Source organism: Meleagris gallopavo, chromosome 2, assembly GCF_000146605.3.
Source record: "Meleagris gallopavo isolate NT-WF06-2002-E0010 breed Aviagen turkey brand Nicholas breeding stock chromosome 2, Turkey_5.1, whole genome shotgun sequence".
In the NCBI taxonomy this organism is placed as follows: Eukaryota; Metazoa; Chordata; class Aves; order Galliformes; family Phasianidae; genus Meleagris; species Meleagris gallopavo.
Genome location: NC_015012.2, coordinates 8,889,795 through 8,909,002, shown reverse-complemented (window position 1 = coordinate 8,909,002; position 19,208 = coordinate 8,889,795). Strand labels below are relative to the sequence as shown.

The following is a 19,208-nucleotide window of genomic DNA, read 5'->3' as shown; positions in this document are numbered from 1 at the left end:
GGTTTCCCTCCCTATTTTCTCCAGCACAGCACACTGGGCCAAATTATTGTGACTTCTATGAAAGTTGAACAATCTTCCACCTTTTTTTAGCACTAAAGCCTCCAGTGGAGTGAGACATGAATGTGAATTCCTGCTTTCAGTCACAGTCCTGGTCCATACAACAGTAATGGCGATGTCTGCTGTGAGCATGGCTCACCATTCTACCAGATTCAAGAGAGAGGAAACGTGGCACAAGCTGGCAGACATATGTCTTTAAACAGAATGAAAACAGGCTCCTGCTTTGATTTCCACGCCACAGTCTGTCTGCATCGTGCTGCTGGAAAAACAACGCAGAACCAGTCTGAGACATGATGTGAGGTCCAAGCAGGAGGACAAAGAAGGTGGAGGAATTCAGTATAGCACTGAGCAAAAGGAAAGCTTTTGCCAATAAGCAAGATTTAAAAATAAGCAGAAGGAAGTACCTTCTCATGTGCTGCCTGCAGGGAGAGATGCTGTTCAGCTGATTAAGTTTAGGACGAGATATTGTCTGACGAACGTAATTACATTGTGCTTGTTTGCACAGTGGTTTTGGTCATCCAAAAGGTGCTGGGCAACAGGAATTTTCCAACCAAAGGCAGCATTTACTTGAATGGGGAAAAACCATTCTCTTTTTGTTTGCAGATTTTTGAGAAAGGTTGGTTTAGGAAAACATCTTGTAACATCCAATGTTTACGATAACCAAAACAGCTTGGAAAAGCATACAGAAGTAGATCTCTTAGTGAAATCTGCAAAATGGCTAGCAGCATAAAAGTTTTACTAGGTAGAATACCTAGCCACAGTGACATTTAAATGATTTTTTTCAGCTGAAAAAAAAAAAAAAAAGATGCACCTTCAAATCTCTGAACAAGAGAAGTAAGATGTACCTAAGAGTTTCCTTACTACCATGGGGATAAAGCAAATTACAGCTTACACAGGTTGAGTGTTTGCAGCACTGTATTAAAAATGCTAATAGCAACTACAAATCTTTTTTATTTTAAGACTACACTTCTATCTCCCCCAAACCTTTGGTCTGCCAGGGGACACTTGCCACCAACAAGAACCATCCACCATGACACACCAGTCACAGGACTCTTTCCAGTAGGTTTCACTTATGCCAAGGATGTAGTGGCTCTGGGACTGAGCCCAGACTTCTAGCTGCTCTTGCACGTTCCTCATGCTGAGTACGTTGGTGTAATAACAACACTTCCAATGCACTTCATGGTAACCAGCAATAGTATCCATGTATTTCCTACAGCAGAGGAACTGCAAAACTAAACCACACACACAGATTCAGTAAATGATTCAGAACTATAAAACTAAGAAGAAAAGTGTAAGGCCTAGCTATGGGGTCTCCTCACTATACCCATTCATCTTCCCTCTTTTCTTCCATCATATTTTTCACTGTTTTTCATATTAAGAGTTCTCTTAGTCAAATAAAAGCATTATTCAGTGAATATATTCAACAGGGATGTAGCCTTGCTCAGGCTTCTGACATAACAGTGAACCACATGTCTAGGTTTAGTAAGAGAAATCACTTGGAAGCTCATGATCATGCATACAAATCACAGGGTCCAATCAGAGTTTGTTACTCCAAGTGTTTCACTGCATAAAGTACAAGGCAACTAGCATGCAATTCTAAGTACTCCTTATTTTGCAGATCTGTAGGTATTGAAAAGATGTCAGCACGCAGCAAATTACACTGGAGAACAGGGTTAGTGTTATTATATATACAAGATTAAGTTTTGATTTTTATAGTGTGCTGAACAGATTTCTGAAAGTTCAATCAGACTCATTCATTTTACTGCACTTTTCTGGATAGTTTTATGTCTAATAGCTGAAAGCAAATTAAAAATTCAAAGTTTTTTTTCCCCATAATGGTTTAAGTGCATAAACTAGGAAAGTAATTAAAGAAATGCTTCTTGAAATAGTCTTGCAATGCACAATTTCCACTCCTTGCAATTGTTTTTAACAACTCTCATTAACAATAACGTAGTTAATAGTGGTGTGAATTGAACTACCATCTGATTTGGTGCATTCTTTGAGCAAATTAGAACTATAAAACTAGCTAAGAGATAAAATTCATGGATATCCCTTCTAGCACTTCCACCTCCATAGTGAAAAAGCTGATTCAGTCGTGTTAAAGTATCTATTTAAGACTGGTATGCTTTTGCTATTACCCTGCCCTTTCAGATTCTCTATATTACTTTAATCTGTATCTGTTTTTTGGTTATTGTTGTAGTCACATTCAGTTTACATTCAGATTTTACACATCTGTGTGTATTTACCCCACAGCCTACTTATTACTTAGACTAAATAACAATTTATTACAACACACGTGAAACAAACTTTTTTTTCCTCACTTAAACAATTGAGTGAACAAATGGTGATGCTAGAAACACAGAATTGTAAGACAGGATCCAAATAGATGCACAGTATCTATCACAGTAAATACAAAGGCTTCTTTCAATATTCAGTCCCTTAATCTATTCAATCCCTTAATCATGGTTCTGAAATATCCTATTTGGATGCTTAAAACTCAAATATTCATTCTGTATTTGGTAAATTGTATTATTTTTACTTAATACAGACAATCAGATGGCCTATTAAATCTACAACTATATTAGTGCTATTTCCAAATAATCCTTGCACTAAAATGCTTTAGCTACTGTTAAGGAACATTAAACCTATTTAGTTACAACATCTATCTTAAAATAACATTTCAAATTTGATTTGATGTTCTGTATGAAATCGTAACAATATAATTTGCAACTAAAGCAAAGGGTTAGCAATGGCAGAAAGGCTGCTTTTCTAATGCTTTATAAAAATACAGCAATACAGTGAAATAGTGCATGAAAACTTAAGTATTTGAAAGGATGAGAGATATGTTTTTCTCTTCACAATTCAATACCTTTTCCATTGGCTGGCACCTTCTTCAGGTGCTCTACTTCCTCATGGGAAGACTGTAAAAGTAAAGTACTGGCTGCCTAACCAGAAAGCAGAAGAGGGTATAATTAACTTTTCTAGCTGCATCTCTGCACTGGGTTCCAAAAAGGTGAGCTTTCTCAACCCACATTCTCAGGACCTTCCCCCTAAATAACTGGGCCTGAAGAGTTGATCCACAGAGGTGCAGCAGCATAACCTAGTGAGAACAGCAAATGAATGTAAATTGGAAAAACATACCATGCAAATTGTCTGAGCTCACCTAATAAATACAGCACAAAGTAAACACTCTCTTCACCAACTGCCATTTGTACAACGGAGAGAATGAGAAAGGTTATAATCTGATCTCATTCTTTTGATGTTTGTCTGGGAGAGGCAAAGGTGGCAGAGAGAGACTGGAATTTTTATTATAGATAAAGGATAAGGAAAGTTTTAATGGAAATAGAACAGCATATATTTTTCCTGATAGAGCTGGGAGAATTTCTGCTGTATATATCTGAAAATATTCCTATGATTTGTTCACTGAATAATCCAGTAAAAACTAGATCAAACTGGGGATAGGGCACCTAAGACTTTTTTCCTCTAACATGGAAAAAAAAAAAAAAATACATGCAGAATTGCAAGCAAATTAAGTTACATTTTTGCTATCAGGTATAATCATTACCTCACTCCTACCGCTGCTTCTTCAAGAAAGCCTTCCACATGTCTTTTCTGTGAATAAATCACAGAATCGTAGATCTTGGCAGGAACCTCCACAGATTATCAAGTCCAACCTCTGCTACAGCAGCTCCCTACAGCAGGTTGCACAGGAAAGCATCCAGGCAGGTTTTGAGTATCTTCATAGAAGGAGACTCCACAGCTTCTCTGGACAGCCTGTGCCAGTGCTTTGTCACCCTCACAGGAAAGAAGTGTTTCCTCATGTTCACATGGAACCTCCTCTGTTCCAGTTTGTGCCCACTGCCCTGTGTCACTGGGCACTACTGAAAAGAGCCTGGCCCCATTTGCTTGATTCCTGTCCATTAAGTATTTATGAGCATTTATAAGATCTCCTCCCAGTTTTTTTCAGGCTGAACATATCTAGGTCTCCCAGGCTTTCCTCATAAGGGAGAAGCTCCAGGCCCCTAGTCATCTCTGTGGCCCTCCACCAGACTTTCTCTAGAATTCCTTGTCTTTCTTGACCTGGGGAGCCCAGAAGTGGACACAGTACTACACCAGATGTGGTCTCACCAGGTCACTACAGTTGGGCAGGATCACCTCCCTCGATCTGCTGGCCACGCTCTTTTTAATGCACCCCAGGATTCCATGGGCCTTCTTGGCCACCAGGGCACACTGCTAGCTCATGGCCAACCTGTTGTCCACCACAACTCCCAGGTCCTTCTCCACAGAGCTCATCTCAGCACGTCATCATAAAGAGCAACTCCACTACCGTGTCCCACCATGTCTCCATGACTGCAGTGAGGTCATGATCTTCCAGCTGCACACTGATCTCTAATTCTTCCTGATTATTCCTCCTGCTACATGCATTGGTATCCAGTCACTTCAGAGAAGAAAAGAGAGTAGAGGTTACAGGAATCTCTAGAGGAATGCAAGAGGCCCTCCCACTGCCACACACACCCGTGAATAATAACTGTGCTTTCCATTAGAGAGCATACTCTCTGAATTCCACTTTCAAAATCACCTAGGATAAAAACTAGGAAGTAATAAGTCTGGCAGCTCATAATTGAATTGCCACAAGACAAAATGTCACATCTCAAAACTCTAATTTCAATCTATATTATCATAACAAAGATACCCGAAACATGAGCTATATTAGAAAGTTCAATAGGTTATAGTTTTAATTCTTAAAACTAGTATGCTCCACTGATAAGAATTTGAATGCCAATCCACTGTAACCTGAACAAAGAGGCTTTATGCTGAAGTATTTACAATCTCACTTATAGAAGCAGTTGCAAGTACCACAAGCACTTTGCCAATATGAACGTGTACAGATTCCTTGCAGTGTTCTGCTCTAACTATACTTTGGTTAACTGATATTTTGTAAGCTTAGCTACACCAATATTTTACTTCAAGATAGCTGATCCATCACATACATACAACTGACTGTATGTATGCTCTTAGCCCGTGGCAAAGGCAGGATAATTGGAGCTGTTTTGTCCTGCTTCATTGAAAACTAAGATGGCTCAAATTACTTTGAATTTGCTTCAGGCTAAGCTCACACACATGGACAGTTACAATGGATCCACTGACGTGAAGGAGAATACTGGTGGGGCTAAGCCTAGTGCTGAAATAGATCACAAATCCTCTTCTTCCCTAGTACTTAACAAAACAAGGGCCAAATCTAACTTGAGCCTTTGAGAGCTACAAACTTGAGTGAATAGACAAGTGCTAAATAACCAAAAAACTCCATCATCCTACAGTCTATGTAAGAGCAATATTAGTCATACAATACTTGCATACAGAGATGAAGATCTGGGCAGAGTTAGTCAGTTAACTCTGATCCTAACTACTCTAGATTTGCCAGTTTTGCTTATTTTATTGGTTGTTTTTTTTCCTTTATCACCTTGACCTTTTCTGCCACAATACACTCCAGGCTTAGCAGCCTCAGCAAACAGTTTTAAAATGTTAAGTCTTCAAGATCTGTCCATCAGCGGTGCTTAAAGCACCTTCATACTTTCCATTTGTGCACTCAGATACTATGTTATCTTTTCCATTCTGTAGCAAAACCAGGATGAACATTATCTCACACAGCAGCCATGAATTGTTATGTTACCCCTAGTTACCTTCTCATTTTTCCACCCATTTATCTGAGAGCGATCAGATGTAATGAAAAACTAATTGATTTTTGTTGGACAAATGCTGAGGCACATTTAGGCACTGAAATCGATGTATTACTGCAAGCCCACCAAGAGTTAAAAATCCTACAACAATGAGCACATCCAAATTGCCAGTCACTGAAATACATCTCTAGTTCCTTTGAAATTCATGTCAAATCAAGACTTGTAGAAATGAAACTATGAAGAAAACATGAAAAGATGCAACTAACTCATCACTTAGTCATTACCTGGTCATCTGACATTACTGTGTATGCTCCTTGGAACCTACCCGGACATTACGTATTCCATAGTGTATGTTGAACACAAGAGCATCACAACCTCTATCACTTCCTCTGCTATTCTTTTTGTAATGGAAAATATAAATTGTGTGTATCTATAATTGTAGAACAGTCCTATCTTGTCAGCTGTGCAGGAAACTGACAATGCTATTAGAAATTCTCCTTGAAAACTGACATTGCAGAGTATGTCAGTAATTGCTGATGATGTCATATGAGAAACTGCAGCAACAGCTCAGAGCAGAGCAGCGCTCTCCTGAGACTCCAGCCTGGGCAAGTTGTACTGAAATGCTGCAAGAATGTTTCTGAAATTTAATACCACTTTTCAAAAACTTTACTGCACACAATTCATCAAGCCAAAGGTATGGTTCCAGGAAGAAAGGTTCATCTGTTTTTCTGCTGGGTTTCTTTATTTAAGGCTCACATTTAATCAAGTTAAAGTTTTTGGATATATTGGAATGCAAAGAATTAATAACTTAACAACTAGATAAGTGACTCTATGCTTCTCCTTGAAATACTCTTCTGATTTTAATTATAACTAACTGGAAATAATTGCCTACTTGCACTATAGGCTTATTAAATACCTTCACACTTTTCACCTACAAAGGAGGTGACAAGGACTCTGGATCTATTTCCATTCACAGACTTGCTCTACCTACAGTTTACATCACTTGGAGCAGGAGAATCTCATACATACCTTAATGATCAATACCTAACGTATGAATCATAGCTGCAGTGCACTGAAACTGTCCACCTGATTTTTAGGCTATGTTCTGGCCTTAAAACTTATAAAATGAGCAAAATGTTTGTGTAAAAACCAAAGAACACACTTCAACAAACAACATCTGACAGATGCCTACTGAAGGTCTATCACGTAACGCAGCAGTGCCATTAGAGGTAAGTAGGAGAAACTCTACTTTTACTGCGAGGTTGTTCTTTATGGACACCATTCTCTGCATCAACATCCACCTCAAGCATAATTTCATAATGAAATCTTTTGTCAAACTTCATTTAATACAAGAGCCTCACCTTCCAGCTGCCCTCTTCATTTTTGCAAGAATCTGCTACCCAAAATACACGCTAACTGAACAGGGAGACTTGAATTTCTAAGGCTTCTTTTTAGATATAATGCAGTTGAATAGATGCTTATCATTCATGACTCAGTCTACCAAATTATGGCTTGAGTTAAGGATATGGTTTGGCTGAATTTCCTCCTGTGATAGATTAGATTAATAGTTTACTAAAAATTAAGCTAAAATACTCAAGCTGCAATCAAAATTACTCAAAGCACACATACTGCAGAGGATATTTAGGGATTTGGCACATAATTAGCAGTTCATAACACTACAGATCCAGGCATCCACTCTACTGCCAGGAATTGTCATCCCATAACAAGAACAACAGAAGTATCTGATTGTACCACCTATTGTAGCAGTTAACAATATGGAGTACAGATCCAGAATGCCAGTAGTAGCTTAAGCACCTAAGTCAGACTTTGAACCAAGATGTTATTGTGAGCAGGCACGATTGCTGCAACCACATTTGCCAGAGCTCATTCATCACAACTCTTAGATATGCTAAGTTTATGTTCGGAGGACTGAAAAGCTTCTGAGCAACTTGAGGCGTTTCCAGGAGCAAAATTTTGCCAGGCATACATAACATCCCAGACTCTTGAGCTGACCTTCGAATTTTATTAAAGGCATTCTAATACCAAGCAGGCACATACATGCTTAGTTACAAAAAAAGAAAAAAAAAAACAAACAAAAACAAAAAACACGCTTCTTTTGAAGAGATTAATCTATCAGACTTGTAGAGTATTATCCTGGATTCCATCTTCCAATATTTCTTTTAAAAGTTGCATATGCAGCCGATTCCAAGACTTCAAAACATCTCAAGTGTTCTGAAAACATTTATCTAAATACATATTTTCTCATTTCCTGTAATGCCAGAGGAGATGTCTTTCGTCAAGTAAAACTGACCACGTTTGAATATTAGGAAAAAAAGTGGGTTACCTAGTTGCAGCTTTTTCTTAGGACTAAATACCCAGCAAGTGAATGCAGTATAAGCACAACAGTATGCGAGTTCCTCCTTATGGAATCCTGCCAGAATTATCTGTTCAGATAAATGATCTGACAAAAGGGAACCATAAATAAGGTTACTCTTTCAACATGATAAAGTTGACTCATGTCCTGCCCAAGCTGGTTTTGTATAAAACAGCAAATAAATCTAAGAGATAAATATAATGCAAAAGGGATGCTTTTATTTCAGATAAGTTTGTTGATTTGTTCAGAAACCATTTAGGCAGCAATTTTTGGCATATCTAAAATGGTTTCTCTGACTATGTGCAACTCAGATCCGTTCCCATCCTATGCCACTATAAATACTGATTATTTCATGTCCTGCACAGCATATTTTGGGCAACCAAATTCATTTTAAAAATACAGCTATTGAAATTACTATCAACTTTGCAGTTGCCTGTGGGTCTTTTCCTGTCTATTTACTAATCTTCTCAACAGTATAAACTGGATAATGAAGAAAGAGGACTAGTGAGAGCACGTACAGCATGGGAGGATATACCACCAAAGCTAAAGTGTTGAAAAAGACTGTGAAAAAAAATTTAAAATCTTTTCTGAAATTATCAAATTTACAATTTGAAATTTACTTTCAGTAAATAAAGTAGCAATATTTTTTACAAATAAATAAGCATGCAGTCCAAGGATCCCCTCGAAGACAGAGGATCTTGTATACTACATATATTTAAGGGAAGATTTAAAAAAAAAACTGAAATAGAATTCAAACTTGGGCATAAACAATGCTGTGCAAAAGAATTTCTGAACAGATCTTCCCTTCCAATTAAAGCATTTAGTGACCTACCAAATCCTGGAATGCTCTTGAGACTGGATTTGAGACAGATTTTTTCAAGTCTGAGGTAGCTGTATCGCAGCAGGCAGTTCCACAGGAACATCCAGTCCATTCGTGTGCGATGGTTCATGATAATGACACTTCTTTCTCCAGGAACAAATCCATCACCGGTGACAACCACCTTGGCACCAAACACCATCTCCAGCAGAGCCTACAAATAATATATCTAATTTTATGACTTTACTCACAGAAGAAAAGCAACAGTCTATCATCAATGCAAATTAATCTCAGTGACATCACTTCATTTGTTCACGCTCGCTATCACTGGTAAACAAATTTGTTTCCTAATAAAAAAAACAGCTTTTCAACAGGGATCAAGCTTGTGACACTATCAGTACTCAGCTATATTTCATCACAGCAACAAATTACAGTCCCTATATTCTCTTCACTGATAATTGTTGCTTACCTCCTAATTTCATTGCATTTAATAAAAGAGAAAAGGGCAAAATATTAGAAGATGAAGCACCTCGCAACCCTTCAAAACAAACAGAACAGAAACACACAATCTGATATGTGATTATATGATATAAACCTTCATTTATGTCACAAGATATGCATTTCTGAGCACCAATATAGTATCTTATTCCAGAAAAACAAATCTTAGAAGGCAGAGGAACAAAGTCCCTTGATTTCTGGAGAACAGATGAAGAGAGAGACCCTACGCACAGCACCCTTCTACAGGAAGAGTTCAAAGAAGAGACCCCCAGCTACAAAGTTGATGCAATGTGAGGACAACTTTATTTCTAAAGGAATTTCTTCTTTTTGACCTGAGACCATTTGCCTAATACAACTAGATGAACTAAATTCTATGAGGATTAAGTAAGAGAACAGCGAAAGTCAGCAACGTGTACCATACAGTAAATAACTTCTGTAATTAGATAGCTGGAGCACAGTTGGAAGCAGAAGTTTATAAGAAGAGTCATTTAGGAATCTCTGCAATTTAAAATAACCTTTTGCTTGTTAGTGTTTCACCCACCCTTCTCTGATCAGCATTTGACAATGGATAGAGATAACATGAAAAGGCCTTTTCAAGAGTACAAACAACACACAGCAGTAATTTATCTATACATTAAGCTGTAGAAGAGAGGGACTGTAGGCAGGAATACAGCCAACATTCACTGAGCTAAAGTATTACCTTTCATAGATAGTTAAGAAAGTTATGGTCTGTTTAAAAAAAATTTATTAGAAAAAAGCATTAGTAAGCAAAATGAACAGTTGCTCAGATCTTGGTTCACACTGTAACTTACCACTGGAAGTGTGAGCCACGTGGCCACAATGCGGTCGGTGATCCAGCGATACCAGGCCGGGGAGATAAACATCAAAGGTAGAAAAGGACCGAGCATGAAAATACTTCCAAAAAAACTTCCCAAAAACAGTGCAACTACAAAGTATATTCCTTTCCATGACACCATGGCTCTGAAAAAGAAAGTTGGCATTATGTAAGAGAGGCAAAGTAATTATATAACTCTTCAGACCCGTAGGTTCAGTTTGAGGTAGTATTCCTCCTTTTAATAGCTAACAACACAAATTGACAGTAAAAGCAAACAAAGCATTCTACCTCACAAGTAGCTTTTGGAGAACTACATAAACACAGTAATCTGTAAGACACAGTAACACAGGGGTCAAAAAGCACCAGCTACAACATAATTTCCACCACTTACTGCAATATGCAGTTCCATTCTGAAATCTTAAGGCGGCTATTTTTAACAAGGGAAGGCACAGAAGATACCTTACTGTGAAACAGTTTAGGTTGGAAGGGTCCTTAAAGCCCACCCAGCTCCTACTCCTGCCCGGGGTAGGGCTAACCCCAACCAGGGCCCAACCAGCCTGGTCTTGGACACCTCCAGGAATGGGGCACCCACAGCTCTCTGGTCAACCACCACCCTCTTAACAATTTCCATCTTACATCCAATCTAAATCTTCCCTTTTAGCTTAAAGCCATTCTCCCTTCTCCTATCAATATCAGACCATGGAAAAAGTCAGTCCTCCTCCTGCTCTTAAGTTTCCCTCAAGTACTGGAAGGCTGCAATGAGGCCCCCCAGAGACTTCTGCAGGCAGAACAAGCCAGCTCCTTCAGCCTTTCTTCACAAGAGAGGCACTGCAGCTCTTCGATCATTTTCAGAGCCTCCATTCCAACTGTTCCTAGTCCTTCCTGTACTGGGGACCCCAGAGCTGAACACAGCGCTGCAGGTAGGGCCTCAAGGGAATGGAGTAGAGAGGGACAATCACTCTGCTGGCCACACTTCTTTCGACGCAGCCCAGGATACAGCTGCAAGCGCACACTGCTGGCCCATGCGCCATTTTTCATCAACAAACATTCCAACTCCCATCTCCTCAGAGATGCTCTCAATTCATTCTCCATCCAGCTGTATTTGTGCTGGGGATTGCCCTGAGCTAGGTGCAGCACTTTGCACTTGGCCTTGCTGAACTTCATGAAGTTTATACGGATCCACCTCTCCAGCCTGGCCAGGTTCCTTCTCTCCATTGTGTTGTCTACACCACAAAGTTTGGTGCTGCCAGCAAACCTGCTGTGGGTGCACCCAGTCCCACTGTTTTCATCGCCAAAGATGCTGTATGCTATAGGTCCCAATAATACCAACCAATGAGATATTTGACATTAGTAAAGTACAAACGTTAGCAATTTCTAAAGATAAGAAACTTTGCTTTTTTACTTCTCCATCGTGTTTGTTCTTGCTAAGCCTGTAATTACAGAAGTTTGCCTTACTGTCTAACCAGGGTCAATGTCTGACCTTCTTCAGAAACTATTTGAACCTTACGACTTATCAGTCATTCTGAGCAAGATTTTCCTTTTCATCACAACAGAGCAGGCAAGCAGCATCTGCAGTCTCCCAGCTCACTCTTAGTGCATTTGTGACTTTTTAAAGTCTGCTGTACTTCCACTGTCCTTCTCAGTTATTTCCCAAAAAGCCAATAGCTTTTGCTTGAGACAGTCACTGAGACTTGAAGTAATTCAGTGCCTATGCTAGCTGCTAGACTGCCTTATTATAAATGCACAATGCATAGAGCTTCTGAATGCATTATGGCAGAACACGCGGCGACCCTCCAAGCAACTGTAATAGCTATGAGCTTTCATAATTTAGCAACTACTACCAGTTATGACAAAGCAAATGTGGAAATATCAGTTCTTTAAATTAGGGCCTAAATATAGACTGTTTTCAACTATTTATGGCTCAGCCAATTGTTTATAAAATGAAAGGTTAAGTAGAAGTCACTTTCCAGTCACTTCACTGAATTCTTGTTTCGACAGGCTATTTTAGAAATTGTAAGAGCTCAGATGGACAGGACTTCAGAAGAAGAAAAACAGGAAGCTGGTGTTCTTAATTGAAAGTCAGCAATGGAAAAGTAATCCATTAAGACTTGTGTATATTCATGACTTATCTCAAGCTTGTTTTGTGCCACATCCATAGCAATACTGTTTCCACAGCAAAGTATTCCAAAGTTCAAAAATTGCATCCCATTTGTCGCTAGCACAGAAATCTGCTGCTTCTACTTGACATTGATAACTCACAAAAAAGTAACAGCATTTGGGGATAATTTTGTTTGAACAGCTTCATCATGTGCATTTTTGAAAGAAGGCTGAGAGCAGAGACCACACAAATTTGTCAACGTATGAAGGAAACAAAGCTGTACCAAACTTGATTTCTGCAGCATGGCAAAAAGAGTAACATTAAACTAGTAACTAACTAAACAGTTAACTACTGATAGCTGTATCAGAAAGATTTTGAAAAGAGTAGAATTTGAGGTTGTTTAAAAAACTACACATTGTTTACATTCTGGAGTGCACAGCCTTCTCTTAGTTGCAGAAAGCAAGGCATGAAGAACCAGCTGGTCACATCTGCACACACTAACTAGGATCTATTTTAACATATCAAAGGGTCCTTGAAGAGCACTGGGCCAATTGCTTTACATGTGTTCTTGGATGTGGTGCAGCAATGAAGGAAGGTTGAAATAAACATAACTGAGGGCAAAAGAAACCCAGAGAATGAAAGAAATAGTGGAAGGCAAAGGAAAGCACTAATTGTAGCAGGACTAGAAACACTCTTCCTAAAATAGAAAGATTTGAGTCCTGCAAAAGGGAATAGATAGCATTAAAATTCAGTATCACTGATCTGATCAGGCACGTGCACTTTCTGAGGAATAAACACAGCAAAAGAACTGGGAACGGCTTTCCAACCCACTAGCAGCACAAGCACAGCACTTGGTCAGCTTCAGCCCGCTGCAGTGGTTCTCCTGGAGGCTGCTCAGAGCCACCGCTCAGCACAGCAGGTATGCGCACATCTGTCTGGCACCTCGGCCCCAGGACACAGCTGACAGCACCCAGATACCCACAGCTTTCCTAAGAGAAAGCACTGCTCTGCCATCCTCCTAAACTCTTTTTGAAAGCAATCTAGGTCACTTGCTTGCAGGCTGAGCTTTTCAGTTTACATTAGTCCTTCCCTCAAATTATAGCACAGAGCCAAATATTTAAGAAAAATCCTTTCTGTATTTTATATAGAAGACTGTCTTGTAAACATAATTTCTTTTTTTTTTTTTTTTTCCTTCCAAGATTGAAGTGTGTGAGCTATGGTAAAGACTTGGGGAAGTTCTGAAGTTTCTCTTCTTTAACCTGCACTCCAGCAGCATTTTGTTCATTGTAACAGTATATAAATATATATACTGCATCCCACTGGGCTAAACTCTGCCATGCTTATTCCCAAGCACGGAAGATCATAGAAACCACAGAGTCATTTGAGTTAGAAGGAACCTTTAAATATCATCTAGTGCAACTCCCCTGCAATGAACAGGGACACCCACAGCTAGAAGAAAGATACCATGTGTTTTTTCATTCAGCTCTTGCAGGTACATTTTGAAAGTGTGATACATACTATACTTTGCTCATTACATATGTAAATAAAACATTACCACTTGCACACATGCATTCATCTAGAATAATGGATAGAGCTTGCCACTGACTAACTTCCACCACAATAAAGCACATACCATGAAAGCACATAGGAGAAACAGAAAAACAGCTCCTAATGAATTCAAGCAGAACTGCAAAGCAAGAACCCTGTGCTAAGGCGAAGAACAGTAGAGCGTAACCATCCAGCTGGCTTCCTGAATGCAGCAGTCAGCAAGACCATTTTAGTAACCAGGTGACGTTGTTAACACTCTTAACTCATTTGCTCTTGTTTGTGGGTACATATGATGGAATGACAGCCTGGACAACAGATTACACAATTAAAAATGCACCTCCAGAATCACCTCCCTCAACCTGCGGGTCACGATTCTCTTGGTGTAACCAAGAAGATGGTTGGCCTGGGCTGAGTGCACACTGCTGGCTCATGCTGAGTCTTTCATCAACCGACACCCCCAAATCCTTCTCCTGAGTGTTTCCCTCACGCCATTCTCCATCCAGTCTATATTTGTGCTTGGGACTGCCCCGACCCACGAGCAGGGTTATCATACTAGTATCTCACACTTAGCTTGGAACCAGAGTGTTCTTGTACACACACACCACCCACCCTAAGTCTAGCATACGCATTTAGTGAAAAATGCAAAAATACACACCAAGAGTTTCAAAACATGATTGCAAAAGCAACCACACTGGAAAGGTGTACCTCATGAGAACTTGTACAAATGGCCTAATGCAAAAGTGAAAATCTGAAAACAAAGAAAACCCAGAGCTGATTCATTTGAGAGATGAGATACCCAAGAAATCAATCAAACGATTACATGGAAAGTCTGAGCAACAGAAACCAAGCATTTTCAAAGTACAAGAGTACTTCCTTATTGCTGTTGACAACTCTCTCTTCCTATAGCAGTAATTAGTGCTGGATTTGGAATACATAAAGACTTTTGTCCATTTTAAAGCCACTCTGTTGGCTGCATGTGTCAGAGCTGCGGGGAGATGGTCAAAACTATTTTAAGACTCAGGCTCAAAGCTGCAAACAGAAAGACAGCATCCACGTATTGGGTTTAGAGCTCTTCATCTGTTTTGTGGCAGAACTCCAAGTTATCGAGATACTCTTCGCGTGTTCTTGTTGCCATAGCAGAAGGAAAACACGCTCTATCTCCAGGTAACAGGAAACAGTAATTCTTAAAATACAGTTTTTGTTTTACATTTCAGTTAATTCTAAAAATTCTTGGCTACGATGGGATAAATTATTTCCCAAAGCAGTTGCATTTCTGTCAAGCTCATCTTTATTAAAATATTTTCTTGAAGTTATTCCACGATTCCATGCAGTTTTTGCATAGTAACATAAAGCAGAGGCATCTTCCTGTGATCGTATTCTGGTTCAGTTCATTTATCATCTTTATGATTTTATTTAAGATACAGCTGGAAAGACAAACCGTGGCTTGTTATGATGTTTTCAAAAGGCCTTAACCAGGATCTGTGAATTTGCTGCAGAGATCAGGCTTTACGTTTTTCTTCCCAACTCTTTCTATGGCTTAGAAGTGTGCAAAAGATGCACACAAGTATATTTGGTTAGAAACAAGAAGGTTCCTCTAAAATTAAAGCTTGAAGTCTCCCAGTAGTAGAGACTCACCACGTTTCACATTTCCTGAACAGTTTCAGGACTATTTCAATTTCTTGTACAGCTTAGTTGTCTTCCGAATCCAATTAAAAAAAAAAGAAGCAACATTTAGCCTACACTACTGAACTAGAATCATAGAGTCGTGAAGGCTGGAAAAGACCACTAAGACCACCAAGTCCAACCCAACCCATCCCCATCACACCCTGACGTTGTCCCTCAGTGCCACATCTCCACGGTTACTGAACACCTCCAAGGGCGGTGACCTCACCACCTCGCCGGGCAGCCTGTACCACCACCTCACTGCTCTTCTGAGAAGTTTTTCCTAATATCCAACCTGAATCTTCCCTAGCACGCACAACTTAAGGCCATTCCCTCTGATCCTATCACTGCTACTGGGAGAAGAGGCCAACCCCCACCTCACTGCAATGCCCTTAAACAATATTACAGAACACTACCTGACAGAGCCAGCTTCCTGATAACTAGAGCAATTGTCAAGTGTTTAGTGTTATGTGGTCAACAAATCAGGGTTTATTACAGCACCAAAATAAATGGCAAATAAAACAATACTACATGGTTTCTAGTCGGTATGGTCCCCTTCAATAGCCACAGGCAATAAAATTGCTTGTTCAGTAGTCTTTATGAGCTGAATGAGGAATACCAGGCACTTTAATTTCTTTTTTTTTTTTTTTTCAGTCAATTACCAGTGGAAAAGGTAAACACGACTTTCAATTACAATCGAGCAGAACCTCATACAGACAGTCTTTCTCCAATGCCCTCACAAAGAAAAATACTCCCAAGTCAGAAGATAGGTTTTTAAAACCTTTCACCTAGGTAAAGTGAGTTGGTCTTCTTAATGACGCAATTTGTTCATATCCTTAAACCAGTGAACACGTGAACAGAACTGCCTGGAAAGGAGAGCATGCAGACAGAAAACCCTTCCCAGCTTGCAAGGCAAACAACACAGGCGTCCCAGCAGCCTCTGCCCAGGTGGGCCAAGTGACAGACCACCGGGTAGGCAGAGAAACTGGAATGGAAATGACACATCCTAGCAGAATGCCTCCTGCCCAACAGATTGCCTTTTCTATTACAGCGGTTTATGGTTTTTCTCGTAACAGTTCAGTGGAAATTTTCACCAATTCTTGCACTCAGAGCAAGAAATGAGTTTCTATATAGTGCTATTTTAAAAAGAAAGTTGCTTACAGTAATCTGTTGTAGACTGACTCGGTCTTATTTTTCAGATCCACAACTCACCCCATCTCTGATCACATAACTTCTCACTTGTGCCTCAGTTAAAAGAACTTCAGAAACAACAGAAGTTGAAGAAGCTGAATTATTTGAATAGACATCCACTCTTATTAGTAGCACGTAAGATTCACGCAAGAAGCCCCATCAGTTTCCACACATCCATTTATGAACTACGCTTTATTTCTCATGCCTCGTGTCTTCAGTATTATAAGGAACATATGCATATGGCACAGATCAACACCATATGTGAGGGAATGGGCACTTGACTGTTAAAACTATTTCCCTTTTACTCAGTTCCTGCCTTTAAAAAACCTTCAGGAGATTTAATATATGCACCATAAAATGATATAGAAGAGGACAATAAAAGATAATTACGATCACAAACCACATCCCTGACTCTCTCCAACAATAACATGCACAAATAAAAAGCACAATAATTAATCGGTAATTTCCATAAATACTATCGATAAAATATGACTGCTGGTGTGCACCTTACCATTTATTATCTCTTTTATTTGCCCAGACTTAATCTGACTATTACACTTCAATAAAAGATGTAATGGAGTATTTAATTTGCTCTTCCAAATGCAAAAAACCTGGCTGAGATTCTCTGCAGTGCAGCCCTTAGATGCTGTAAGCAGATAATTCACTCAAGGTACAGACATCAAATCAGGCTGATGATTTTTCACTGTAGTTCACTGTAGCACTATTTCTACTATGGCTCTAGACAACCACGAAGCCAGCAAAGCCTGAATGTGAACACCAACAAAGGTACTTACAAATACTTTGTAAGAGGGTATCAAGTGACAGCTATGGCTATTTCCAGGAAGAAAAAAAAAAAGTATAGAAAAGAAATAACTTTAAATCTTTACTATATTCAGAAAATCAAGTATAATTGACAGGTTGGGCTGCTGTGGGAATAACCAAGCTGGTCCATTTTGATAGATAAGAAATCCATGTGAAAATGTTGAAAAAAGTGTTCCTCTTTGTAACTGGAGATGTTACAATCAAAGTGTTAAATCAAATGATCTTCCCTGTGTAACAGCATCTCAACACTCCAGTTCACAGCTATTCTTAGGGAAAGGCATTCATAATTTCAGAAGTAGCTGTTCAGCAATAAAACCCCCAACTGGGGAACAGAAATCAAGTACTGCAAGCAATAGAAAGGAGAGCCTAAGACAAAACTGGCACTGCATTCCATGGAGGATCCGAAACTGCCACTGGAATTAACCAATGTTACCCCCTGAGAACAGTAAAAGCACTTCAGGGTTATTCATATCTGCATATTCATACCTGAACACGCACTCAGAAGGATTTGCATTTCCAAGACTCTAAAACCTTTGCTGTGCCCACCATTTCCAACTGTTAGCTCGGTCTGCTTACAGAAGAGTAAGGCACCATCTCCTTCTCTCTAAGGATACATCCTTAACTCAAACAGAACTTTCTCATTGGGTTAAGAACATGGAAGAGAAACAGGAGACAAATATGTGAACAAAATCCAAAGAGCCTCTTTCACAAGTTGTATAAGCTACCAGCCATCAGGTCAGTAACAGCAGGACAAAAAAACCCACATCAATTCATACTGTTCTGAATGGATCGGTTCTGGAAACAAAGGGGGAATGTAAAGGCAAGCTTTCAGGCCTTCAGCAAGGCACCCAACTTGGAGAAGGTTCCAGTGAGAGCTTTGTTTTGTAGTCAACCTCCGTAAAATCTTTCTGCTTTAGAACAGAACGTATTAACTCAAATAATTCCTGCTTTTCCAGTTATCATGTATGCTACAAATACAAGTTGCAAAAAGTGAACTTGACTCTGATGTATACTTAGCATTATTTATGCTATGAGAACCACCACCTATAAAACAACTTCAACTGCCAAACTACTTCATTTCCTGGCAGCATGTTACAGGCTATAAAACTTCAGCAGGGCCAGCCCCAGCCATCCCAATGGCAAACACCAAAGCAGTGAGGCCTCACCTAGACTCAGCAGTAAAGTCAGCTCCACTGGAGACTTACCTTCATTTCCCCATGCTTTAAGGCATCCTGACTAAACATTACAATCACAGAAGATGGTTTGGAAGGGATCCTAAAGCCCACCCAGCCCCAATCCCTTTCGTGAGCAGGGCTGCCCCCCCCAGCTCAGGCTGCCCAGGGCCCATCCAACCTGGCCTTGGGCACCTCCAGGGATGGGGCACCACAGCTCTGGGCAGCAGTACCAGGGCCTCATTACCCTTTGAATAAAGAATTTCCCCCAACATCTAACCCAAATTTCCCCTCTTTTAAGTTTAAAGCCATTCCTCCTTGTCCTATCACTATCTCCCCTATTGCTCTCCTCCTACTTAAAAGTACCTTTTAAGTACTTTGAGGACGTTCAGCCCTTATGTAAGAGATGAAGAACTGTGCCTACAGACAGATTTATGCCTTCCTCTCTTTTTTTTT

General features: G+C 39.7%; 2 protein-coding genes across 4 annotated transcripts in view; one reads left to right on the top strand and one right to left on the bottom strand.

Annotated features, from left to right (window-relative positions):
* LOC100541035 (lysocardiolipin acyltransferase 1-like) overlaps nucleotides 1–10,430 on the bottom strand; it is a 34,834-nt gene extending 24,404 nt beyond the window's left edge. Inside the window, exons 1-2 of one of the 2 annotated variants that reach the window (XM_019612577.2) lie at nucleotides 10,237–10,430; nucleotides 8,942–9,140 (exon numbers count right to left, since the gene is read on the bottom strand). In XM_019612577.2, coding sequence (XP_019468122.1) covers nucleotides 8,942–9,140; nucleotides 10,237–10,425 — 388 coding nt within the window. In that variant the 5' untranslated portion in view covers nucleotides 10,426–10,430. The remainder of the gene's footprint in view (nucleotides 1–8,941; nucleotides 9,141–10,236) is intronic. The other variant, XM_019612578.2, reaches the window with a different exon arrangement.
* ALK (ALK receptor tyrosine kinase) overlaps nucleotides 1–19,208 on the top strand; it is a 751,299-nt gene that overhangs the window by 372,909 nt on the left and 359,182 nt on the right. The window lies entirely within an intron of this gene.